At 40.9% G+C, this 27,246-nt stretch overlaps 1 protein-coding gene across 12 annotated transcripts in view; it reads right to left on the bottom strand.

Annotated features, from left to right (window-relative positions):
- ABI1 (abl interactor 1) overlaps window positions 1-27,246 on the bottom strand; it is an 82,666-nt gene that overhangs the window by 45,763 nt on the left and 9,657 nt on the right. For 10 of the 12 annotated variants that reach the window (XM_080339416.1, XM_080339426.1, XM_080339421.1 and 7 more), the window contains exon 2: window positions 11,791-11,958. The exons of 1 other annotated variant lie outside the window; for it this stretch is intronic. In XM_080339416.1, the coding sequence (XP_080195542.1) occupies window positions 11,791-11,958 (168 nt within the window). Of the gene's footprint in view, window positions 1-11,790; window positions 11,959-16,227; window positions 16,300-17,922; window positions 17,973-27,246 lie in introns of those variants that run through there. One more of the 12 variants, XM_080339422.1, reaches the window with a different exon arrangement.

The following is a 27,246-nucleotide window of genomic DNA, read 5'->3' on the forward strand; positions in this document are numbered from 1 at the left end:
TCAACTTTAATTTCTCTCAGTGAGAGCTTACGGAAACCATCCCCCCACTTCCTGAAGTTTCATTATTTGTTAATGTGCCACAGCCTGTACTAGAAAAGGGAAAGCCACATTATTTTAACTGAAATACCATGAACACCTCCAGAAGTTCTGTCCTCCAGTTTTAGCATCCAGATACCAGAGTAGCAAACAGTACCACTACATCAGGGATGCTTCAAAACTGTAACACATGAAGGGCAAGCACTTCTGTGGTCAACTGTCAAACTACTGTCAAAATAAGGCACTGATAGACATGTCATATGGATGAATACCATCCATGTAGCACAGAAACAGATATGCTTAACTATACATCAGTTTAGGAGGAGACTGGAACAGCAATACATAAGTGGCGAGTAGACCATCCTCAGCGCACAGAGAGGAACAAATAAAATAAGGGACAGCCCTGCTCCTATCAGTTTACAGGCTTACAACCCTGTCAGTGCTGTCTCTCAACATAAGATTTAGGGTGTATGAGGAAACTAAATCCAAATACAGTGTCACAGGCAAGAGATTAGATAGTTGAGAAAATCTAATTTGTTTCAGTCTGTTTGACTGGACTTCTCTCTTTACCTTAAAGACCCATAATTACATGAAGATAGCATATTTCTGCTATGACTTATAGGTTGCATCTCCCAAATGAAGATTATCCTCAGTTACTTCAGCATCTTATCCATCAACACAGCAGGCAAAAAGTGTTCAGAGTGGGAGCACTAGAATAACATTTCTACCATTCATCCACTCTCAAATGCCATGTTTCATTTGCCAAGATTCACATGCAGATCAACTGCATAATTTCAAGCTAGGTTTATTTTTTAAAAAACATCCAGGTTTAAACAGTACTTGAATTTCTTCTGATTAGGAAGAATAAACAATTTGCTGGTCTACACGAGCTGGCATGTTATTAGCTTACCATATATCACCTGTCTGCTATTAGACAGCAAAAATACACACACTGCTCAAAAACTTCAGTAACATCTTTTCAGCCTAGCATAGGAGACAAGCCTTATCTACAGTATAACTTATCTCTTTTAGTCCTGTACTACATCTGGCTATTGCTACGTCTTGCCCAATACTTAACAACAAACGTAAGAAAATCCTATAAATGGACAAAGAAGGATCAGCTTCCCAAAGACGATGTTTATCCCCTTACCAGACAGATAAAGGTTGACTTGTGGTTTGAAGGCTTATCCTGCAACCTTATACAGCCTAGTTTTGAACACAGTTCAAAAATATAATTTAAAAATAAGAAAAAACAATCCCATAGGACATTGAATTCAACAAGAAAGCAAAATTTCCTACGATCAAATCAAGCCTTTCACTCTTTAGTCAATATTTCCTTGTTCTTATATTTTCAAAAGACAGCCCAACGGACTTTTCCTGAAGCAATGATATGTTTTATCATTTCCATCATGACCCATCTTAACTCTAAGGTCCCCATGCTACTTGTTCTCACTTTGCATAGAAGCCTAGTAGCTTTTAATTGCACCTTACTGCTCTTGGTTTTTGAGATAGCACGACGAGATGAGGTTGACAAGACATTCTTCTTCAGAACAGAGAAGCCAGTTACAGAAATAGCAAGCTATGCTTCAGTCCCCATGTGACACCACACCGAATTATACTGATGGATCCATTGTAAATTACTATCGCAGGACAACATGCAAGGGGAAAAATAAAGTGCTTTCAGGCATGAACAGGTGAAGCTGCAAAACCACTACACATTAGCATTCATGCAAGGGTACATTCAGGAAAAAGTCATAGCTATTTAGCAGATTCTCCAAGAGGAAGCAAACGAAACAGACGATATGCGATTCCATGGTCACGTACTACTTAGATTTTTCATGTCAGTTAGGCACAATAATAGGCAAAATTATTAAATAACTTTTTGCTAGAACCAGGAATAAACATTAGAAAGGAAAACGACAGCTTTAGTCATCTATTTTTTGAAATTGAGGAAAAGGCAGACACTTCTATCTGCACCACCAGTGTTCCAAATGGGAAGGACTGAAAAAGATAATCATGGTCTCCACTAGTTGTCACTCAGACTGTGCTAGCCCAAAACATGTTCCAATTTTCCTCAAAAAAAGAAAAACTCTACATACAGTACAGCTTTTATCCAAACAAATCTACAATCTTATTTCCACTAGCACCATAATTCCGTTTCCATCGTGGCACTAGCAGCAGGGTCAGTTAAGAACTAACAATATTCTCCAGTGGAATAAGTAATTCTGAAAAAATAATATTCATGGTAAGCTATTTCTCTTTAGGTGTTTAGCCATAAATTATATCAAGTAATACAATTTCACACACATTTTTTTCCATTACAGTAAAGGGAAAATTTTCACTTTGTGCTCTTGCAGCTGCCCAGTGATGCAGAGGTGATACTGTCCCAGATGGTGCTGGGGAAGGGACACACACCGGGTACAGCAGCCACATGACAAGCGTTCGATAAGATCAACACAGATGGATGGATGGATTTCCACACTTCATATACACTCTTTCAAAGTTACAATAAAACAGCAGAAGTTGTCCCAGCTTCAGAAGAGCAGCTAAAAAGTCATTCAAATACCTCCTATGAACTAATAACAGAGTTTGTTCACTGCACATACAATCTGTAAGGGAGGTTTTACAAGAGGTGTAACAGATACCAATAGGTCCCAAAAGGCTGCTAGTAAAGAGAAGTCAAACCAGCAGCAGTATAAAGAGTGGCAGAGTGTTACTGCTGGCTCATAAACCACTCATCTGAATCACTACTTGGGTTTCCATCTGGAGATTAACATTAACTAAGCACTTTTGTGACCCCAAATAAAACCAGCCAGCAGACAGCACTAAGCAGTCCTTCCAAATGGCACAAGAAGTCCAGCCACAAGCACCAAGCAACACATGTTCATGTGCCTGAGTGGCAGATGATGAAGAGGGGGAGCTTCGGTGATGCAGCACAACCAAGACTCATCTGCTCCACAATAAACTTCCTGTACTCACTTCTCCTCTCCTTTTCCCCAAATAGTCAGTTCAAGCATACAACTACCCAGCTACCATGAAAACCAATGTCCAAATAGCTACATTAGATAGTGCAAATACAATGACCCACTTAATGCTTTGCTAGCCCCTTACCTGCTGCTGTTTTAGACACAACGTTCTTATAACCATCACCTCATACACTGCATTTGCTTTCTGCTTTGCCACTAAAACATTGACAGAAGTAAAAAAAAAAAAAGGTAACTCAATATAAACCAGGAGCTAATCACATGTGAAGACTGATGGCTTACTGAGACTTGAAATAGAAGGAAAACTAATTTCAGGCAACGATATAATCAGATGCCTCTGAAATAAAAAATAAGAAGTTCAATATGAGCAGGTTAGTGACGTGTTTCATTTATGTGGTGTATCTTCCAGAAGAGAGGTTTTCATTAAAAAAGAAAGATTGCACAAACACCCTTGACTCCTTTGTTGCACAAAATTATCAAAAAGGCTTTCAGGGAAATGTTCACAGTCCTAGGATCTTTGGCTTTGATTTCCAAAAACAAGAGGCTGCATCAGGCCTCTTAATTTAGTATTTAATGAGGTATCTAGAGCTTATGGCCAAATACTCATTCAGCAGAAAGGAGGTTTTAATGGTCTAAACCACCTTGAGAACTATGTATTCAGATTGCCCTTCTACCAGACTGCAGAATGGGAATCAGCGTGTGAAGGAATTCACTACAGTCAACAGCTATTAGAGTTGGCAACTTCCCTCATTCCCCAAAAACACGTTCAAAGCCTGTGTTCACAAAAAACAATAGCAATAAAGAATGACAGGAAACAAAAGTTTCTTGCTCTCTTTCTTCCTCTCCATAAAAGCAACTGTGCTTCCCGATCACAGAAAGGCTGTCAGTTGTGGCTACTCCCTCATAGGTAGAGATAACTAAGTATCATGGGGATTTTTTTGTTTTAATTTGATTTTTTTTTTCTTGTTGGTTGTGTGCTGGGGTTTTCAACTGCATCAGCTGAACTGTATAGGAATTACAGGCAGATCCTATGTGTATTCATTTGTGGTCACAGAAGGAATTTCACAACAGAACAGCTGACAAGGCAACCCTTACATGTTATAGTACATTCTAAGCAATTCATACATATCATGTAGATGCTGATATGCACAAAGTTAACAACAATTTTAACAAGCAGATGCGTAGCCAGAGCAAGCACTGTACAACTTCTTGGAGCCTTGGCCTCTATCACAGAGAGTACAGGAAGAACACGATGTGAAGCAAAGGTCACTGAGATAACTGTCAGCACTTTATTGGTAGAGGGAACATCACCCAAGGCAAAGTTAATCTAAACAAAAGGTGCAAGTTTCTTCACCATATTTAGAATATTTGTGTCTGCTGACAAGCAAGGGCAGTCCAAGAGAACCAAAGAGAAGACATTTTTCTAATGTATACAACAGTAGATGATGCTCTAGTTCCTGCAGAAACACTTGGTCTCTGCATACACTTTTGAAAGTGTGGAAAGGAGAGTTGGTATGGAAGTGGAGCTTACAAAGATTTGTAGACAGGGAGTGACAGTTTCTCTTCTGATTTAGTAATTGTCTTCCCCTTTACTATTTAGTTCCTATAGCTTATGACATGCCTTGCAAGGACACAAAGACAGCTGTTAGGATATATCCAGCTACTGCAGTGTAACACTAAGAAGAGTGACACCAGAGGATAACCTGTTCCAGTGCTGCACCACCCTCTACAACAAAAATAATTTTCCCAACTCTGTGCACTAACCTGCCTGAGCTTCAGCTTGTGGCTAACTGTTCAACATTAGCCTGTCACTACGAAGAGAAAGACTAACTGCAAAGATGAAAGAGCCAGACTTAAGCATTTGTAGGCTACCATTATGTCACTGTTTTGCTGCATTTTTGTCAGACTAAACAAGCACAATGCCTTCAACCTCTCCTTGGAGGCTGCATGTCTGTGCCCCTGACCATCTCAGCATCCCTTTCTGCTGGACTATCTCCTGTTTCCCTAAATCACTCTTGAGCAAGGCGTGGGTAACAAAAAATTAGACATCGCACTCCAGATGAAGCTTCATCACTGCAGAGCAGATGATAATCACTGCCCTTCACATGCCAGCCACACCTTTCCAAACGCAGCCCTGTCACACTGTTTCACTTATTCAGAGGGTGTGATGTTGTTGGCTCATGCTCAGCACAACATCCACCAGCACACTGGCTCCTCTTCAGCAGAATGGCTACTCACAAAGTCACCTCCCAACACATACAAATGCACAGGGTTATTCCACCTCAGGTACAGGTCCTTGTACCTTGCCCAGTTTCCCAAGTTTTTTTGATGGCTCAACCCCTCAAGTTTCTCAAAGTTACTCTGCACTGAAGTTCTGCCATTCAGCATTTGAACCACCTTTCCTAATCTAGAGTTATCCCCAGATTTGCTGAGGACATGCTTTAGAACCCTGAATGGCCTCCAAAGAATATTCTGAACAGTCTGGGCTTCAGTATTAATCCTGCTTGTTAGTAGGTATCAATTGCTTGCTAGTTCTGGCTAATTTTCTTTCCAGTTAACAGTCCTTTTGTCCAGACGATATGTTCTTCATCTCAGAGATCAAGATCAGAGTTTTAAGCATCTTCTTTTTAGAGGCAACTTCAGGATAAAAGTACCTGGACAGCTGTCCTTTGGAGCACAGCTATCACTAAGAGGATCTAGAGAGGTCTTTTGCTCCTATCCATAAGTGTACTGAAGTACTTCACATAATGGCTTGTTCCTAGGCATGACCACCCACATTCATCAACAGATTTGTCACATTTTCTACCCTCTTTCCACTTCTTGGCTTTCAGACATGAATTTGAACTGTGCTGTGATGATATACCACAATCCATTAATTGAAGTATCACATCAGTCCAAAGGACAGACACTCACACTCCAAGGGAAAGCTCCCACAAACTCAAATGATGTTTGCATGCTCCCTTATGCCTCTTTAAACATCAGAGACCTGCTGAGCACCCCACAGCTCTTGTGCTCTCCTTCCCTGGCATCAAACACCAGTTATTGTGCTCTCAACTTGATACTACTTTGGAGCTCACCACTTCAAGCCCCAGAACATCTTTAGCAGAGCTTCTCTGAAAACTAATCCACATCAGTCCTGACTGGTCGCTCACCTAGTGGAAAAGGCCTCAGTAATTGGGGATGGGTGGTCTGTATGTGTGACTCAACATAAGCTATAGCTGTAAGTTTCAGAAGTCCTACAAGAAATTGTAACATCTGTGTACTTCACTATTGTCCCGACTTCAGCTAGACAATCACACCATAAAAACAAAAGGCATTTGGTTTTCTCCTTGCATGCACTATTTAATTACGCACGCAATGAATTTGATGTGGATGGTGACAGGCAAGATTCCTCTAAACTAATTCCGAGATTTTAAAATTTGTTTATTTATGAGTTCTAAAAGCTTCTAACTTGTAATGGTGACAGAAGATGCCAATTTTTTTGCTGAGTTATGCTTTCAGAACATATTGTTTTGTAATAGTCCCTATTTTGCATTACAGGAAAGCTTTAGATACATAAAAAAAATTAACACTGCATGTTTAAGGGGTGCACTATTTCCTGGTGCAAATCATCATTTCTTAAAAAGGAGTCTATTGCTTCCTTCATGCTTCAAGAGGCATGGATTTAAATTCTGAGCTATTTTTAAACTGTTTATACCCAGTAAAAAAAAAGAAAAAAAAAATTGCTACACCCAGTACTGCAGCTGCTCTGACATAAATGCAAGCGCTGATCAGTTACATTTTTCGGTTTTGACACAGTAAACAAGGATGTCCCTGTCAACCTATCTCTCCTCAGATGAATCTGGCTCTGTCCCATCTTCATTCTCTTGAAGTTTGTAGGAGTGAAGCAGCAAAAAATTTATCTTAAAGTACATGTTTAAGTCAGCTCTTGTCTCCAAAAGGAGGAGGGAAGGAGGGAGGACAACCAAGTCAAAAGAGCAAAAGAACACAGACCCAAATTTCTAGAGAAGCAGTCTTCCCTTGTCAAATATTGAAGCTATGAAAAGCTGAACTTTTAACTCCTCTACTAAAAGATACTGATTTTCAGAAGGAAAAGAAGGGTTACGAGAGGATTTTTGAATTCTATTTTTTAAATAATTAACTCATTGACTCATGGACCTATGCAAGAACGACACAAATGAACAACGTGTTTAAAAAGGAAACTAGAATTTCATTTAATACGCATAGGAAATAAGCGTAATGAAACAAACTGCATTCGGAGCACAAATATACAGTATCTTTCTTAACTCATCATCAGCATGCATGAAAAGATCCTGGGTTTATTTAGTTACAGCACACCTTAGGAAACAGGTCTTAAGGTCTTCATTCCCTCCCCACTTCAATATCCAAGGTCCTTCTTGTTATATCCAGTTACAGGCTGACCCACAGCTTGTCCTCTCCCCTTCCACTGTCCAGTCCATGCATTCAGTCATCTTCCCCAAAATTGCTACAAAAGAAAATACTATGTATTCCAGACATCATCTTATGCTATGAAGAAAGGAAACCACCTGGCTATTGTTGTTCAGTCTTTTTCAAAGAAAACTTCTTTCTGGTTGCTGCAACTGAAAGCAATTTATACCACAGCAGAATTGCTGCTCTGCTACTCCCTATCATTTGAGGATGGGCTGGTCAGCAGTGATGGCCAGAAACCACAGAGGGCTCAAGTCCTCACTCTGTTGCCCATTTTCACTGGTGTCCCGTAGGGACAGTTGAGATGCCACACTGTAACAGTGCAGCACTCAGACTGCCTCTGCTTTCACATCTTACATCAAAACTAGCTCAACTCCCACCTGAAATTTCCCTTCTAAGTATGGCCATTGTCAAGGTAAATAAAAACACAGTAAAGCACTGAACAGGAACTAACAGAAATACGCCATGTAACCCTGACTGCAACAGAAAGCTTATAGCAGGGAGTCTAGAGGTATATATGCCTTAATGTCTGTAGTAAAGTCTTGATGCTCACATTGGTCCAAAGTATAGACTGGCCATCTTTTTTCACACCAAATCTTGCCTAACAGGATGAGTAGGTTCTCTTACACCAGACGGCTTTGCAAACTTCTCCAGAACAGTGATCAAGTCTTTGCTCTGTCGTATCCGAGAAGCTTGGAAAGGTCAAGTCAGCTTGGCAAAGCTGTCCTGGTTTTGTTAAAAACAAGTTTCTCTTCTAGTGAATTTGCCTGTCAGCTAAAGCCTTCATATTAGCTGCATTTTCCTGAAAAGCCATATACACATTTTGGTAGACATAGCAATGTTATGCAAGGTTATTGATAAGAACGCATGCACATCACGCGAGAGGGGCAATGAGAAACAGGTGACCAAAAACCTGACCAACTGAAGTATTCCATCCCATTCACGTCATACTTCATATAAAAGTGGAAGATCACAAGGATCTCGTCTCTTTTCCTCATGGCCGACATTAGGAGAGGACCTTGCTAGTCGTCCCTGCAAACTGAGGCCTAGTGACAGACTGAATCCAGTTCCAGTTGCCTGCAGAGTCCAGTCCAGGACTTCAGGTGCCGGCTCTGCAGTTGCTGGGATTTTCACTGGTTTTGTATATTTTGTATTATTTTCTCTATTCTTATTAGTAGCATTAGTAAAACATTTTAAATTTTTCCAACTCTCTTCTCTCTGTCCTTCTTTCCCTCCCAATCGCCTGTGCTTAGTGGGGAGAGAGGGAGAGGCTGATGTGGGAAATGGGGGAGAAAGGGTTAACAATACATCTGCCACGGTTTTGTCACCCCGTAATCAAAACCTCGACAAAAGCTCAATGTGAATACCAAGGGTCTAAGCCAAAGAGCTGACCTGTACGTCCACAGCTCTGTATATGTTGTGTAGTAAATAATTACGTGGCAGGTCACTCCAGACCCACGCATTACAGCTGAAAGACAGCTATGACTGCAGAAAATATACATGTAGCAGCCAGAGGAAAAGTCTGCTCAGGTACGTGAAAGCCATTCCTGGAGCTGTTCACAGCCTCCGTGTGCTCAGAGCAGTGGCTCCCACACCACAGTGTGAAGCCTCTCTAAAGCTCTCAACAAGAAACCAAAGTTGAATTAATTTTTTCCTGTAAAAGCAAACTTTCCATCTGTAAAATTAAGCTCCAGTAACAACGGAACACACCACTCCATCATGAGTGAAGAAGGTGCATAGCTAGGAAAAAAATACAGAGTGGCTACTAATCAAGATTAGCTATCTAGCCATTTAGCCTAGAGTCATTTTGGATAACATGCACAGAGAACTGAAACACAGCAGGGGAACAGAAACCGCCTGCAGGATTTTCTTTCATGGAAAGAAGAAAGGTTTTTTAACCAGAAAAAAAACTATCAAATTGTACCTTAACTCACAGATATCTGCTCTGTGTTGCAAAACCCAGAATTGAGTAATTGACTGGCAATGCCTCAGATCTGTGTTTCTAGGCAATACTACTTTCATGAAGAAGAAATCCATTTTGAGAATGTGTTCATCCCCATGCTTTAATGGCATGAAAATATTCACAACTGATACAAGCACTGGGAAGAACACTCTGGAGACCTCAGAGAATTTAGAAAAAGTCTATCAAAGCAACTGCACAGCAGATTTAAGATATACAGTTGAAGCATTTGAGCAGAAACATTTCAAAGCAAATAGCTGAGCTGGTATGCATGCATTATCTGTATCCAGTTTAATTCTACAAAATTAGTCTGCAGAGGTTCATTTATAAGCAAGGATTAGTTTCAGAAAGACCAACCAGGACAGAAACTACAAGCAAGTGACCTTGCTAAACACTCCTCAAAAGCGCTACAAAGCACTGATTGTTCAGAGTCTTTAGCAAACAGTTCATGTATCAGGTGACTCAATAGCTTTCATCATAGCGTCTTCAATTCAAGCAGCAAACAGTACAGAGGGTTAACACCTTTTGTGCTAGTATCAAACATTTTGGATTTTTCCATGGTTAGTCATACCAGTGGGCCAACGAGAATTTAACAATAATCATTTCACGCACACTGCAGCTCTGAAACACGTAAGAAAAGATGTGCTCAGTCTGAAAGGACACCCAATGCTTGGGAAAGCCCTGTGGGTTCAGTCCTTTATCCAGTCATTTCTCCAGAGGTAGTCATAACCCTAGGTTCAAGAAGTCTTTGAATACTTGACAGAATAAGAAATTTATCTACAGCAACTGTACTTAACCTGCTTACCTATTTCAGTGGCAGGTACTTTTTAGATACCTGATACAGCTCTGAACACTGTGTAGATCTTGGCACATACTAACTTGACAAGCTTTTTTCACAGAACGTCCTGAGTTGGAAGGGACCCACAAAGATCATCGAGTCCAACTCCTGCCCCTGCATATAACAACCCCACAGTTCACACCATGTGTCTGAGGGTGTTGTCCAGTCTCTTCTTGAACACTGTCAGGCTTGGGGCTGTGACACCTCCTCTGGGTGAAGAACCTTTTCCTAATGTTCAACCTAAATCTCCCCTGGCACACCTTTTTGAAAGGCTTATGAGGGCCCTTCCACATGCACCAGAATCTCCACCCTGCTGACATGCTTTTAGTGAACCACTGTGTTACCATTTAACAGAAAGATTTTTTTAAAACCACAGTTATTCTAAAAGAACAGTAAACTGAGGCTAGCAGGGCCTACAGAGAAACAGAGAGAAGAGGCCATACAATAGAAGCATTTTCTTTCAAGTTTTTGGTCTAACATGTACCACTAACAGAGTATCAGTTGATAAACAAAGGTTTTAAATTCACCAGCTGCACTGAAGAACATTTTAGCTTGAATACTCTGAGATTTGTTTATAAAATGTCTCAGACAGGCCTAGGACATAAAGCCCATCAAAGATCCAAGTGACTTTCAGTAAGAGCTATGACAGAGTGGACACTAGGCCCTCAACAACTCAACACCACTTCAGAACAGCAACATTAAGGGTTAAATAGTGAGTGGATCTTGTCCATCCTTTCCTTGACACTAGTATGGCACACACCTGATTATGTAATAAGCCACTTCCAGACATTTTTTGATTGAGTTACCACACAATCAAGCCAGTGACAGATCAGGTACAGGCATCAACTCTCCTCCCTTAGCAGCAGCCAGGCAGGGTGAAGCCTCAGCCAGGGGCAAACAGGCTGCCACTGACAGAGACAGGCCTGTTCTTTCCCATTGTCTATTTCCATGCCCATCCTGCATCAGCAATGCTACAGTCACACTGCAAGTCAGGTCAGCTCATACATTCAACTGCCTTGGCTTGAAAAGAGTTTGGCTTGAGCAGGTAGTGGCAGCATGGGAACCCCACGCAGCTCATAAAATTACATCCTGCAAGGGTATGGAAAAAAAAAAAAGAGAGATTACTGTATATGCTGCAATGTTAAATAAAACACCAACACTTATATGGTACTTCTGTCTGGATTTCCCTCAGAAACAAAATCATCTCTACCACTCCCTCAACAGCAGCTTCAGACCTTAGAATCTTAGTAATTAACTCCTGCTTTAAAGCAAATATACATTCCAAGCACTTCTAGATAAAGGAACTGTTTTGTTTCAGTCATGACCTTCATCACAAAGTGGCTTTCATAAATATTAAAAGAAAAAAGCCTCACCATTTTCTATCATGTTACTCAGAGAATTCAAAGAAGTCAACGTAAACTATCCAGCTCAGTACTACAAGAGACAAGATAATGCCTCCTCCCAATGTTGTCAGTTCTCTATTAAATAAATAAAAAAATTTAAAAATAAAAGAAAAAATATACCTGTGAGATATGGTTGATGGAGGACTCCATCCTCCGTAGCTGGGAAGCCTGGATGTCCAGCAGTTGTAATACATTGTTGGCCAGTGCATTGATCTGATAAGCAACACTGGCTAAAGATTGAGTTGTGTAGGCTTTGGTCTCTTCTAATGCTTTCCTTTTATCTGGAGCCTGTAAAGCAAAAGAACAAGATGTTTGCTTAAGGCCAGGAAAAGGGTGGGGGGGTCAGGGAAAAGGACAGGAACAAAAAATACAACCTATATTTAGAAGAATCTGTAATCAAGAAAATCTGACTGTGCAAAGTACTTGATCTGCATATACATTTAAAAACTTCTCAATAATAAGGAGTGGATAAAGAATTTGAAAAATATTTAACTGTAATAAAATTACACGCCAAGAAACAATTCATTCAGGAGAAAAACCAACACTATCATGATTTGTTGGAGCTGAGTTTCTGAAGCCTGCTCAACCAGTCATTTCCCAAAAAGCTTCCAGCTCCCCAGGAACACCGAAATGCAGCTTTTGCCATCCCTTATGAGGTCAAGCAGCCCAAGCCAGTTAAAGACAGAAAAGTATTTTCCCACAGTTGGGTGTCTCCTACTGCATGTGTCACCTCTAAAGCCAACCCTCCAGCTATGCTGGCTGCTACTCCCACAGCCCAGTAGAAGGGTGAGCAGAGCATCAAGACAGCATGCACAGAGGGTTCCTGCGTGCAGGAGTATTTGTGAAATTATCCCTCCTCACACAAAAGCTAAATAAACTTTCCTTGACAGCTGAGGAAGTTCTTCATTAACTGAGAAGACACACATACTCTAAGGTGTCAGAAAGGAGCACAGCTTCCCCCTGAAGGGCAAAAATATAAGGAAAGGGTCACTTTCCCACTGAAATAATACCTTGCTTAAGATAGTCAGAGGGCAGGTTACTGTCCAAGATCAGCAACTACTTATGTGACCTGAACCATATGGCCCAAGTAAATCCCTTCTGACTGGAAGGATGGGAGCTATCAAAACAACCTCCACCTCAAAAATACACATGCACCCCATTTTGAAGTGCTCCTGTATCACAGCTGGGGAGCTGGCTGTGCAGGAGGCCATGTACCTCATCTGTTACCCAACTTGCAAACTGCAGCTATCCAGATTCTCTTTTCTTCCCTCTGTAGGAACAGTACACCGCAGAAGGATTTGCAGTACATGATGACTCAATGTTAGCATAGTTTCTTCCGCATTTTATTTGTTTGTGGAATAGTCAGTCCGTCTCGGCAAACAAAAGGAGAGGTTCCTATTAATTGTCCCTTCCAACTAGACTTCTGTCTGGGTTTTTTTTAAATTGATTTCTTTGAATAACACACATATTGTATGTAACAGTTACAATACTGAGAACAAAGTCAGGAAACAAAGAAATTCTGCTTGTGTTCAACTGAGACCTGTGTTTTCCACTTCCCACGTACTCATTCTTAACTCTTGCCTCCTTTTTCTTCACCTCAATATTTTAGTTTAACATCCACATGTGTTGAATCTGCCCCAAGTTAAAGTATGAAAAGATGCAACAGCTATCAGGAATCCTCCTCGTCTCTCCTACTTTAAAGAGAAAACCAGAAGGCAAGCTGTTCATATATATTATAAAGTTGCATCATGACCTCAATACTGCAACAGAAGCTATGCTACCTTTTATTTATTTATTTATTTTAACAGGGGTGAATTCCCACCCCATCCAGCAAATTTGTTCATATTCATGATTAATGTTCCTAGCAATGTTTTGACACGTATTACAACACTTGGTTAATGCCATCCTTCAAACAGATTCACATACAACCTTCTACAATGTGAAGCTGCAAGAACAGTTTAATACAATGTTCCCAAAAGGTAAAGCAGCTATTGCATGTACTAAGGCCACACTACACAAAACTCCATTATTTTTCAGTGTTTCCAAATGCAAGCAAAGCTTCCTTTCACCTAAAAAGAATACTGACATTTCTAGCTGTCAGGAAAAAAGTAAGAGTCATTTTGATTCTTCAGAAAATAAACTTTGGTGGTAAAAGATCTCTAAAACTACTAAAGGTTCAAGAAGCAAATTTCCCAAAGCATCCTGGCTTTCCAAAGAGGCATTTTAGACTTCAAGACGTCACTAGCAGCAACTTTAAAAACACTGAGCTGGAGCATAAAGGAAACAACTGATGACTTATACTTCAACTTCTATCACTCTGCACAACAGTGAAAATGCAGGTAGCAGCTTCTGTGGCATCTGAAATAAGAGGTTTACTGAACTAGGCACAGCCAATAAAGGCAGCAGGCAACGTGATTCATTCATTTCATTCAAATTTGCTGATGACACCAAACTGGGAGGGAAGGCCAACACACCAAAAGGCTGTGCTGCCATTCAGAAAGACCTGGACAGGGTGAAGGACTGGGCAGAGAAGAACATAATGGAAGTTCAACAATGGCAAGTGTAGGGTCCTGCACCTGGGGAGGAATAAGCCCCAGGCACTAGTACATGTTAGGGGTTGACCTGCTGGAAAGCAGCACTGCAGAGAAGGACTTGGGAGTTCTGGTTGGCAACAGGTTGACCATGAGCCAACAATATGCCCTTGTGGCCAAGAAGACCAATTGTATTCCTGCATTAGGAAAAGAGTGACCAACAGGTCAAGGGAGGTTTTTCCTCCCCCTCTACTCTGCCCTGGTGAGGCCACATCTGGAGTACTGTATCCAATTCTGGGCTCCCCAGTTTAAGAAGAATAAGGAATTACTGGAGGGAGTCCAGCAGCAGGCTACGAAGATGAGGAGGGATCTGGAACATTTTTCTTATGAGGAGAGACTGAGACAACTGGGTCTGTTCAGCCTGGAGAAGAAAAGGCTGAGAGGGGATCTCATCAATATTTATAAATATCTCAAGGGTGGGTGTCAAGAGGATGGGACCAGACTCCTTTCAGTGGTGCCCAACGATAGGATGAGGGGCAATGGGCACAGACTGAAGCATAGGAGGTTCCATCTAAATATGAGGAGAAACTTCTTTACTTCGGGGGTGCCAGCGCACTGGAACAGGCTGCCCAGAGAGGTTGTGGAGTCTCATCTCTGGAGACATTCAAAACCCACCTGGACACATTCCTGTGTGATCTGCTCCAGTGAACCTGCTTTAGCAGGTGGGCTGGACTAGATGAACTTCAGAGGTTCCTTCCAACCCTGACCATTCTGTGATTCTAACTTCATATAAACTCAAGTAGTTTTCTTATTACTAAGTTTCTACTAAATGATGTTAGGCTGAACACTAACAAGTTACAAAGACACATCACTCAATTACTAGAGTGGTGTCAATTGAGAAAACTTCAGTGTACAAAGTTTCTTTTCTTCTCTAATGATCTGTTGATCAAATGCCTTGCCCTCATTTGCCTAAGCACCTAACATTTTAGTTATTTGCTAAAATGACTGGTTTAGTAGCAGGATTAGATGAACATGGTTTGTGATGTGGAACGTATTTAATGTCCTAGCAGGATTAGTTTAAAAACATATTCAAGTTTTGCAGATAAACTGCAAACTGAAGTTGCCCAAGTTAACGGTTTAGACTAGAACTAATCTGATAAGTCTTTTGCACCTTTAAATTAGGACTGCTGGCACTGGCAAGATAGAAGTTAAAGGCTTCACAGCCAGCAGAACAGGGAGGGGAGCAGGAGAAGCCAAGAGCTATGTTGCAGGAACAGGAAGGAGACAGGACTTCAGTGTTCTTCAACTGTTACTTTCGTCTCCCTCTTTAAGTAAAACCAAAAAGTGCTATAGAAGATATTGCACATTTACATGCTTTCGGATACTTCAGCATGATACATAAGTATCAGCTACCTATCCAGATTTAAAGACAACACAATACAAAGGCTGTCAACTGACTTTTTTCCTAATAGTTTAGAGTTTAGAATCTCACATTAAAAGCTTCAAAGATACCATCGTTCCTCCAGTAGACCTTGATATAAATGGAAGTTTTTGGTAGCAAAGTGAATATTCTTTAAATCCAGCACATAACAGCTTTTAAAGATTCCCTCTCTTAAAATAAACTCCCACCTGTATTGACTCTCAACAGTCATGTTACTATGGGAAAATTGCAGTTCGAAATTGCTCTCACATAACTAGGTTTAATACTAAAAAAAACCCAACCCTCTCCTACTATCCAACTGGGTACCTAAAGAGTCAGTTAAACTAGCATGGCATTCCACACTGCATGTCATGTATTTTTGTCAAATCCAAACTTGTATCATAATGCTTTCTTAAGAAGTTTGCATAATTACTGTAGTCGAATCAAAACTGATTCTGCACCCAGCAACTCCCACAGTAAAAAGAGAGTAGGGGCTTGTTTACTGATTCTTCATTTCAGTGATATATCAAGCTTCCTCCAAAAATTCCAACAGCTCACACTGCAAAGTGTCTTTGGAAGCCAAACCTTCTGTTGCAAGGTGCATACCTTCATTCCATGTTCTCTGGCTTCTGTTTTCCGTCTTTCCACTTCAATCCCATTGATTATGCCCAAAACTCCCTGTAAGATAACATGCTCACCAGAAGAACTGGCTCATTTCACAAAGGTCAGAAAGCAGCTCATCAGATCACACCAAGACTAGTTGCCCTAGAAAAACCAAATTAATTTGCCTCCTCAGTATGAGGCATGTGTTGCTCCACATTTTTCATCTTCAGCTGTTGAAATATGTGCAAACTCAAGCAGAGAAAAATCCATCCAGGATAAACTACTAACAGAGCACTGCCCCAAAGCAGCCCAATAACCACTAAGCCAAACAGAGCTGTTAGTTATTCAGTGCCCAATGCCTGTTCAGAGGCTTGGCATTCTGTTAAAGGGCTTGATCACTCTCAGCAACCAAGCTACAGGAACAACTTCACACTCAGTTTTATATGTCTTTGCTGTTATTGCTCATGCACATTTAATGAATTCAACAGTGCAATACATCTGTGTTTGCTTCACAAGGAAACACAAGATAATTGTTTGGGTTTACATCTTGGTTGTCTTTTTTAAAAATACTTCCACCTCTCATTAATTGAATAGACAGAAAATTAGCATTACTACAATCAGTTGCCATATGGATTTAGCAACCTCTATCATGTATCAGCATCCACAGAATACAATTCTGCCATTCAAAGTTATCAACATGACTTTTTTTATTCTCTTTGGTTCATGTTGTCATTATCTATCTTTGACATTTACAGAATGCATACTTCCTGCTAAGACAGATACTGCAGTTGAGGTTTCAAAGTTCTGCTTCCTTCACTAAGGCCGTGCCATTTTAGCTCAGAGATCTGGTCCCAACAAACTCAGGAATAAAGTTTTACTCAGAACAAAAACATCCAGCCCAAACTTTTAACTTAAGGTAGCTAGAATCTACAGCATTTCATTTTTCAAGTCAATTGGAAATACCTTTATAGAATGATGAAGATGTATGTCCAGGCAGTGGCTTGGAGACTCCTAGATATCAATACTTTACTGCACTCAGAACTTGCTGGGGACACTCCAAGGTAGAAGGAACATATTTCTGAAAAGTGGCTTCCCCACTCAGAAAACAGGAGCACTCAAACCTTCCTAAAGCAAGAGCTTGTAACATTATGTGAAGCTTCCAGATGCACCTATGAATTTGAAGTTGCTGCTTCACTGATCTGATAAGGCTTTTAGTAAATCAAAGCTGGTTTGTTTGTTTGTTACTTCTGACTGCTAATGGCAAAGGGTCTGGGAATTTCTAAACTATTCACAATGTATGTTCAGCTTAGACCAAGTATTCCACATCCAAGCTGCAGTAACATGTTTCAAAGGTTTCAATATGCCGTACACACTAGATAATATTTACCTGCTGAGCAAAAGTCTAACTTACATTGAATATCAAAAATTGTAAATCCAGAGATCACTGTAAGTAACTGAGGAGCTGCATAACAAAATAAGTAGGTAGCTCATGGATACAGAATCCCCCTTATCCATAGTTCACAAAGCTTGTTAGATTGCTTCGTAAACACACTGCACCATGGTAGACTTTTTGTCTGTTACTGTTATTACATCAGAATATCAGTTATAAATGGGAGAAGAAAGTCAAACTGGCAAGTCACAGCAGCCAAGTGCCACAAGGTTACACATTCTGAAGAACTTCAGTAGCCAACTACTTACCTGAAAGCCACCCAAGGAGATCCAAACAGGCCCTGGTTATCACTAGCAGGTGCTCAGCAGGGAGCATTCAGGGTCTCTCTCATCACAGACACAGCCTCAGAGGATATATACCATTCCAGAGTGCCAGGGAAAACTAAGGCTTCAAAAATCACAAATAGGTTTTGCTTATACTGTGTATGCCATCAGATGAGGACAGAGTATGAATCAGATGTGTCACCTGCCTCCTGGAACATGCTTACTGTGCTCATGCCATACAGCAATCTCATTGAAGAAATCCTCTCTGAAATACATTAGGCTAGCACTTCAAGGGGATGACACAGGGAATACTTTTGAATTTCCACAGGGCTATTCTAGGCCTGGTGTTTACTTGCCTACAAGTGTACAGGCTGTTCCTCACTGATCAGCACCTCAACTCCCTGACTGGAAAGTGAAGTCAGCCTTCGGGAGAGTTAGTTCAGAACTTCAAGCTCAACCTTTGCCCAACATACTAACACAAGAAACATTCTCCCATAGCATCACAGATAACACTTCAGAGAGTCATCAGCACACTTCATCTACTGTCTGTCTTCCAAATAACCACTCCCAGATCAGCCACCATCAATATTCCTGGAACCACCTGCTTTGGCCTTCATATCATTACTATTGGTGAAAACACCTGTGGGAAATCTAAAAAGAAAGCATTTACATGGGAACAAGGAGCAGGAAGGGACTTAGTACAAGCACAGTCTGATAAAGCAACAAGGCAAACCCAGTTTCCATATGAAGGGGAACTAAGGCAAAAAACCCCAAACGTCCCAGGGCACAGGCAAACCTCAACAAAAATTCTGCATCACAAAGGTCAGTACTACAATATGCACAGCAAAAAACGTTCAAGTGCTTTACTAAAGTGATTTGCCAGTAATTTTGTTCTACTTTTCTACCATTCCTGAATTTGGAGGTGAGGCATTGAAAGCTCAAGATCTTAACTAGCCAATAGCTTGCAAGTTATTAATAGCAATATATTGCAGTCACTGAACATGTCCACCATCTGTCGAAGGCCTTCTCTCCAGAGGACTGGCAGACAATCCTTCACTGACAGTGAAAAAAACCAGAAGAGACTATCCAACAAACCCCTCCCTACACATAGTGAGAAGTGGTGTCAAATCAAAGTATCAAAGCTCTCAAACACTTAAATAACTGGCTGTTCCAGAAGTACAAAGTAATTTAAAGACAGGGGAGACACAGAAGTATGCCTAACCATTCAGCACAGTTCTAAACCCCAAGATCTCCCTCACTACACTAAGTCAACAATTAAAACCAAGATAATGAAATTTTTTCAAGTCCATTCAGTGAACAGTAATTCTTCCCACCTACTGGGGCAGAAATCCTCAATAAACACAGCCAGGCTATCATCTACAATTCAACTGAAGTGAACTTCCTTCCAGTATCCACAACAAGGCCAACTGGGATGAAATAACACCACGTCTGTTGAGTTTCTCCAAGATAAGATGCAGTAAGTCAGCTATACCAAACGCAGAGGAACTGGTAGAACTTGAAATCTCTTCTCCCCAGGTAAAGACATTGCACAATAAATCTGGCATTCATTCAAGATATCAGACAATATGTTGATCACCACCACAGCACAGCTCACAAGGAAGATTTCAGTCTGTTTCTTTTTAGAAACAATATCTTGACAAAAATAGTTGACTAGTCAGCTATTCCATCTCAAGGGTCAAGACATATACCCAAATCACTGTAGTTTAACAAACACATAAGACAGCGTAACAAGCACTGCCTACAACTCTCAGGCTCTGTTTCAGACAGGGCCTTCCCCCAAATCCCAGACATGCTAGATAATCAACTAGAAGCAAATCCTTTATTTCCATCAATAATATTCCCCTGACCAGTCCTGAATAGCCTTGATAGCAAAATTAGCATTTCTATGGGCTGAGACCAATTTAGCCAATCTGGCTGTGTCCTTCTGGATTTTATTTCACTTGAAATTTGCTTTTCGTTGTGTTGATTAGCTGTAAAAAGAAGACTCTCCGTTTTCCTAATCATTATCTCTTTGGGGGAAGGTAGATGAAGAAGAGTTTCCTTTGGAAAGAACTTTTCCCCTTAAAGAAGAGAGTTTAAGAGACATGCATTTATTACCTATATACACAAACACAAACCCCACAATGGTAAAATTGTATCAGTTTTGATAACAAAAAATGCGGGATTAATACGCACATTGATGTTTATAAAAAAGAAGTGCTTAACTTTCTCAGATACACTGATACAGATCATCATCAGATCCCAGCCCATTCTGACCTCTGTGTACATGGCAGAGAACCATGTATTTGAGATTACGCTTTCAATAACTATCTTACCCTCATATGTTTTTTCTTGAACTAAGATACAGCATTCACAGCACTCTGACACAGACTTTAATAGATCTGTAAAGGAGGGCACAAGTAGCCTACAAAAATATTTTATTTTTAAACAGTAAATAACTACCACCACCACCCCCCCAAACAAAACAAAATCAACCTCGGAATTCTGTTTAAATCCAGGCTGTGAACCTCATCGCAAGAAACGAATCTATCCAATAGGAGTGCGATTTCCAAAGCAATGCCGACTCTGACAGATGGAGCCTAGAAAGATATGTGCCAGCTGCTCTGTTAGCAGCGTTTTTTGCCCAATGTAGCCAACAGCGTTCATGTTGGCTCTGAAATAAACCACTCCCCTTATTAAAAACTGAAATATATCTATAAATATATTGTTGAAAACACAATTTTCAGTTCTCCTACCAAATCCAATAGAGATGTCATAGTAAATATACATCTTGGCACAATACACTGTTAATGTGAGTTGTTCTATTCTGTGTATACAACCAAAATAGCACACAACACTGAACCAAAATGACAGAAGCAGAAATGCCCATGTGTCATTTTCACACAACCCTTGTACACTGAATTAGTAAGGCTTCAAAACTGCATATGCAGCAAGCTTAAGGAATTTGGTCTGAACCTTTTATTCTGTGTTTCACATGATTTAGACAACACAAGCTCCAGGACAGAAGCCACACCTTCCATTCCTGTAAAGTACTGCACACAGTATTAGCATGTACAGTCACTTCAAAATTATGCTTTTAACTACCTTGCAGTGCCTTTGATTTGCCTTATGACAAACACCCACATTTCTTCAAAGCTGACATAAAGCAGACTCTGCCATCAGAAACATCAGCCAGAGCTCCAAATACAGACTAATGTCAGCCAAGAAAAGAAACCCTTGGCACTTCCATAGTGGTCTTTCTTCTTCAACACTAAAAAAGCTACCCAAGGCTTTGGAGCATATTATTATTTGGGCACACTAGAGAGCAGATAATAGGGAATTAGAGAACTTATGTTTCATTTGTTCCCTTATATACTGTCTCTCAAATATTGATCTTCTGTTTTCTGTTTGCAGTGGGGCTTGAAATTAAAATGGCTTTCTGTTTATCTTCTGAAGTGCCAGCACCCACCCACAAATTTTAGCTCATCTAGCAAGGACATGATCTCTGATAAGTCAAAGACTTAATTTTCACTTATTTTTGGTGGGAATAGGAAGGAGACACTTTAGCATTTATTAGTTAGCTTAATATTCTCCTTGTAATATAGTGGCAGCAACACAGAAGCTAACTGGAGTGAAAATAACTGGAGTGAAAAATCAGAACTGGGTAGGTTTTCAATGCCATGCAGGCCTTTGAATCTAGACAATTTGGACTAATGTGTTTTGGGGTAAAGCTCTTCAGCTCATACTGTGTAAAAAAGTCTCTTTTCATAATATCAATGACAGTGCTTTCTTCTATGTATTTTATTTACCTCTTCAGTTTACTCTCAAGGACTGGTGAATGCTCATACAGTTAGAAGATTTTGACAAATCAAATGGAAGGAATAAGCCCATAATACTACAATAAATATATATCTGAAGCCAAGCAACATGCTAAAATTCAATGACCTCTTATAGGTGAGCTTTCAAGACTACCTTTCCAGTTCCTCACTCTCTGGTGCTCCCTAGGACTCTCTAGGCAGACCTGGAATCACACCAGAGAGCACTGAGCAAGCACAGTTAAGACAATCATATTTAGCATAAAGGATCAAGTTATGGAGTCACCTCAGCATGTCCTGGTATCACAGATTATAGGTCAACAGTGTTCTACACACATACAACAGGGTAACATCAACTGCTGTTTGCAAGACAGCTACCTACTGAACGTCAACATCTACAAAAGGGTTGGTCCAAAAGCAAGCAGGGTCAAAGCTACAGTCTGCACTGCAACAGGTTTCCCTCCACGGAGATGTCAGAAATGTCACGGGACAGGAAAGCAAGGAGGAAAGTGGGGAAAGAGAGCATGGAAAGGCATTAGCAGGCCTGTCCAGTGCCAGGAAGAATCCCAAGGCACTAAAGTGTAGAGCAAAGAGTTACACAGGCCTTCTGATATACAGCAGTGTCTGGGCTGCAAATGTTCCTAATTCAGGAAGAGTTCTCATGTTTAAGAAAGTCACTTTTGACACACAGCCACTGGCCGGATTTTACAATTCACACAGTTCCCAAACATCACAGTATTTTAAAAACAAAGAAGAAAACAATGGTTGTTACAGGGTCAAATTCTCTTTTCATCCTTTGCTGACTGTTCAGTGTCTTGAAGATCAATATACTCACTCCAGTAGGAAACAATCCAAGGGCTTGCACGTATCTCGCAACACTGGCACAACATTATGACAGCAGAAACCAGTGGATCCCCACAGTTTTGTAGTAGCTTGCTTCCTGGTACAATGCATACTCTCACACAGCACACAGGCTATACAGTCATCTCATGGTAATAAAGTATAATAACAGACTGCAATTCAATAACTGATTGTTTTTACAAGAACTTGCATGTAAGTGGAGAAAAATCAGCCTAGTTTCTAACTGATCATATAAACAGCTGCTAATATTTCTTTTACTTTCATGCACTCCTGGACCCCACTGTACATTTTTAATCTGATAGTTGCTGTAAGCATGCTACATCCAGTTTCTTTTTGAAGAGTTGCTTTTTATTATGTTAAAATCTGACCCTATGGTTAGCAAAAGCATTCCAAGCTCATTTGAATACTGGGTTGTTTCAATTAGAGCAAACAGGAATTTAGCTCCTCAAAAAAAACACACACTACAGAACAAACCAGATGGCTCAGGAGAATGGAGAAGGAGAGGGAGAAGGAATGGCGAGTCAATCATATACCATTATTTCTTGCCCCCCAAAAATGTGAACAGGACAGTAGGTAACAAAAAAAATAAAAAAGTATGGTAATCTCCACATCTAGCACCAACAGAAGACAGAAAGCAAGATCTTCAACAGGAAATAAAGAGTCAAATTCGGAACTGAGGGAGTTGTTTCATTTTTTTTAAACAAAGCCCTTGGAGGGAGTCGCTGTGGTGTTAGTACAGCAGTACTTCAAGTGAGTAACTTTTCCTAGAAATACAGCTGCAATGCCTCTGGCAGACACAATTATAGCAAGATTTTCTAATCCATATTGAAGTTCCACTAGTGTTTTGATGGTGCTCTTTCACATGGTTGTAAAGACTGCTTCCCCTTCCCATACAATGTAGAGGAGGGTGGCTTTAGGCAGGTACAGGAGGTGCAGAGTCAAATGGATGACAGCAGTGCTTGCACTTACATGCAACCAGATGCATGAAAATAGTCACATCCACATCACTCATAGAATCATAGAATGTCCTGAGTTGGAAGGGACCCACAAGGATCATTGAGTCCAACTCCTGTCCCCGCATATGACAACCCCACAGTTCACACCATGTGTCTGAGGGTGTTGTCCAGTCTCTTCTCAAACACTGTCAGGCTTGGGGCTGTGACACCTCCCTGGGGAGCCTGTTCCAGTGCTCCACCACCCTCCGCGGGAAGAACCTTTTCCTAATGTCCAACCTAAGCCTTCCCTGGCACATCTTCCTGCCATTCCCTCGGGTTCTGTCACTGGTCACTAAAGAGAAGTGGTCTGTGCCTTCCCCTCCCCCTCCCCTTGTGAGGAAGCTGCAGATCACCATGAGGTCTCCTCTTAGTCTCCTCCAGACTGAACAAACCAAGTGACTTTAGCAGCTCCTCATATGGCTTCCCCTCCAAAATCTTCACCAACTTCATAGCCCTCTTCTAGACGCTCTCGAGTAGCATAATATCTTTCTTTATACTGTGGCACCCAGAACTGCACACAGTGTTCCAGGTGAGACTGCACCAGTGCAGAGCAGAGCAGGACACTCCCTGTCCCCCCCCTCCAGTAATAACACAAGTCCTGAACTGTTCTATTTCAGCACTTGTAGTAGGACCATCAGGACACCTTGCTACTATCTCATCAGTAATCAGTTTGACAGAGTGGCCTTATTACAACCACAGAGGACGTGTATTTAGAGCAGCAGTCCTTTCACAACAGGAACACATATCGCCACCACTGTGTACCCACCCATACCCACACTGTGCCTATCTGCACATGTGTGCGCCTCAGAGGAAGCTGAGCACCCGCCCTCATTAGTTAAAACTCAGGGGAGGCCAAGGGAGGACACACACAAGCGTGGAGCAGCATGTGGGACAGTGTATCTGGCATATCCAACTGCTTCAAAGCTTGGGATAGCCTCTCTGTGTTGCAAGAGAGGCAGGAGAAGTAGTCCAAGCAAATAATATGCCAATTAAGTCTGCTGGCAAGGCTTCACTACCAGAGGTAAGATTCCTGCTATGATGTGAGCAGATGCAAGCAAGTCCAGGACTGGATAAGCATTTGATAAGCTCTGCCTGAAACAGCAAGAATTGGCTGTGTCTGTAGCAAAAAGAAGTTATACCCTAAAAACATGCTCTGAATTTTACTAAAGAGTATTTTATATATATATATATATATATATATATATATGTAAATACAATCCTGCATGAATAGGGGAATGGAAAAGGAAAGACTTTTTTTACAAAAACTGCCTAAACACTGACGATATGTCCAAAGCAAAACTGAAGACCGGTCTTTTTACCACTTCCCCTCTAACAAGCTCTTACAGTAAAAATTGCTTTTCAGCTTCCCACCTTGTCATTTTTTAAAAGGAAATTGGGAAAAAAAAAAAAGCGCCTTTTCTGTTCAACAACTACAGAAATTCATTTTCCTAGTCACAAAAAGAATTTTCTTACCATCATGAATGGCCACATTTTTGCACCCATTATACTTAGTGATGATGAATTTTTCTTAACTTTTGTGGTGGTTAGTTTGCATTTAGTCATTATCTGAGGAGGCAAGAAGCTTAATTGAGTATCTTTTGCTCATTATTTTTATCTTCTCTTTGCATAACTCCTTCACAACTGCTCCATTAAACACCTCTTCCCCTCCAAGGCCAATTTGAAAAAGCCTCCTGGTTTATGAGACAGACAACCATGACTCACAGTATTCCCCACATTCATCCCCCTGGCCTCGTGGGATGTTGTACAGCCAGTAAGTACCTGCTTCAGTTCATATTCCCCCACTCCCAGCGCTGCTGCAGTAACTCCTTACAGCAATCTGGGAAAAAAGTAAAGCTACCACTCTAGCTGTAGGTAAGAAGCAAATAGGAACTGTATTTGCTTTTAATCTTGTCCACGTCACAGTCGGCAAGAGAGCAGCTGAAGAGAAGGACACAGCCCAAGAGGGTTACATGCTCTCCCTCATTCCTCCTATGCTTTTTGCAGAAAACTCAGAGTTGCTCGACTTTCTGCTTGCTTTCCAGTCATCCTTCAAACCATTCCCATCTTCTGTCAGCCAGCCAGCAAGCTATTCAACATAGATTATTCTTTATCAACTCTTAAGCCCCCTTTCCATGCCTGAGGAACATACTCAAATCCCCCCCACTCATCCCACGTTCAGGAACAAAACCAGCAACTTTTCTCCCCTCAGCAGAGGAGCAGCAGCCCACAGGTGCTGTATACCCGCATACTTGTGTCCTATCCCCAGTAAACAAGCCTCTCTTAATTACAACAAATACCTTCACTCGTGGAACCGTCAATGTTCACTACAGAGTACTGACAGGAGCTGATTTTACAGTTCTTGTTCACGGACAAAAAGTTTCCAAAAAGGTAACATGCTAGAAAGCTCTCCATTGACTGTTAACCTTCTCCACTAAGACTGCTAAAAAAGAATAAAATGTATAGAAATCACATAGCCCCTATTCAAGTGATACAAGACTTCTTACAAAGTAAGCAGCATCGCATGAGCCCGCGCTTCAATTACAGCTATGGCAACAACCATTTTCTCTAACATTCAGAGCTAAAGACATCTTAGAAATTAGATACAAAATCTGTTGCCATTTAAGACAACATGTACTTTCAATGCTCCCAGACAAGTCTCAGGACTACTGCGACAACCAGATCATTTCAGTGCTGGGAGAACATATGGTACACTGCAGCAGGAAACATACCCACAGAATTTGAAGAGAGCCCTTGTAGAGCCAAGCACTTCCAAATCAGACACACATTTTATCTAACACAGCTAAAGCCAGGAGTTTGCATCACAGAAAAAATAGCTCCTCCCAGAGATTTAGAAATCCTGCAAGTCAATCATAAAATCAAAAGCTGAACAATCCCCAGCCAGGTCTCCAAGGATCTTGACAACATAAGTGCATTGATCCATCATATCTCTATTTGTTAGTCTGATGCTCTCTGGACCTTGATTGAAACATCATCCAAGCCACCTGCCACGAGGCCTGACAGTGGGAAATCTGTAGGCTACTGTCATATTTTATAAAAACCCTTCAGGATCAGGTCCAGCTCTGCTTTGTGGATGCATACCTACTAATGTTAACAGAACACCATTCCCCCTAGTCCATTCACCTTTCCCTCACTGTTAAAGAGATCGAAAGTGCTCCAAGCAGAGTAGTTTTACTGAGCCCTTTCCACTCCTTGGTCTCAAGAGTAGCAAAAGGACCAGCTTCCTGGACAAGACAGATTACTTACAAAGGAAAGCCTGGTCACATGTATCAGCAAGACCTCCTAAGAATTTTACTAGTAAACAGAATTACATCAGTCTCATTGCATACTGTGTCTCCCCAGCTGCCTTCTGCTTCTTCTGTATCCTGCTCATCACAACTTCCCTAGGTGGTTACAGACCACTTCACAGCCAAGGCCTTAGACTCAACTCTGTGCCAATAAAGATAATTTAATAAAGAAGAGTATAAGTAGCTGCAAGTTTCTAATTATTCAAACCCATGCTAGCAGAAGCTGTTTCTCTGAAAAACATCATGAAAAACAGCTGCATAATTTAAGCTGCAAGGCAGTAAAATATGCAGTTAAATAACAGAAAGAGATTAATTAAAAGAAATAGGCAAGGG

This window comes from Nesoenas mayeri (assembly GCF_963082525.1).
Source record: "Nesoenas mayeri genome assembly, chromosome: 2".
Classification (NCBI taxonomy): Eukaryota; Metazoa; Chordata; class Aves; order Columbiformes; family Columbidae; genus Nesoenas; species Nesoenas mayeri.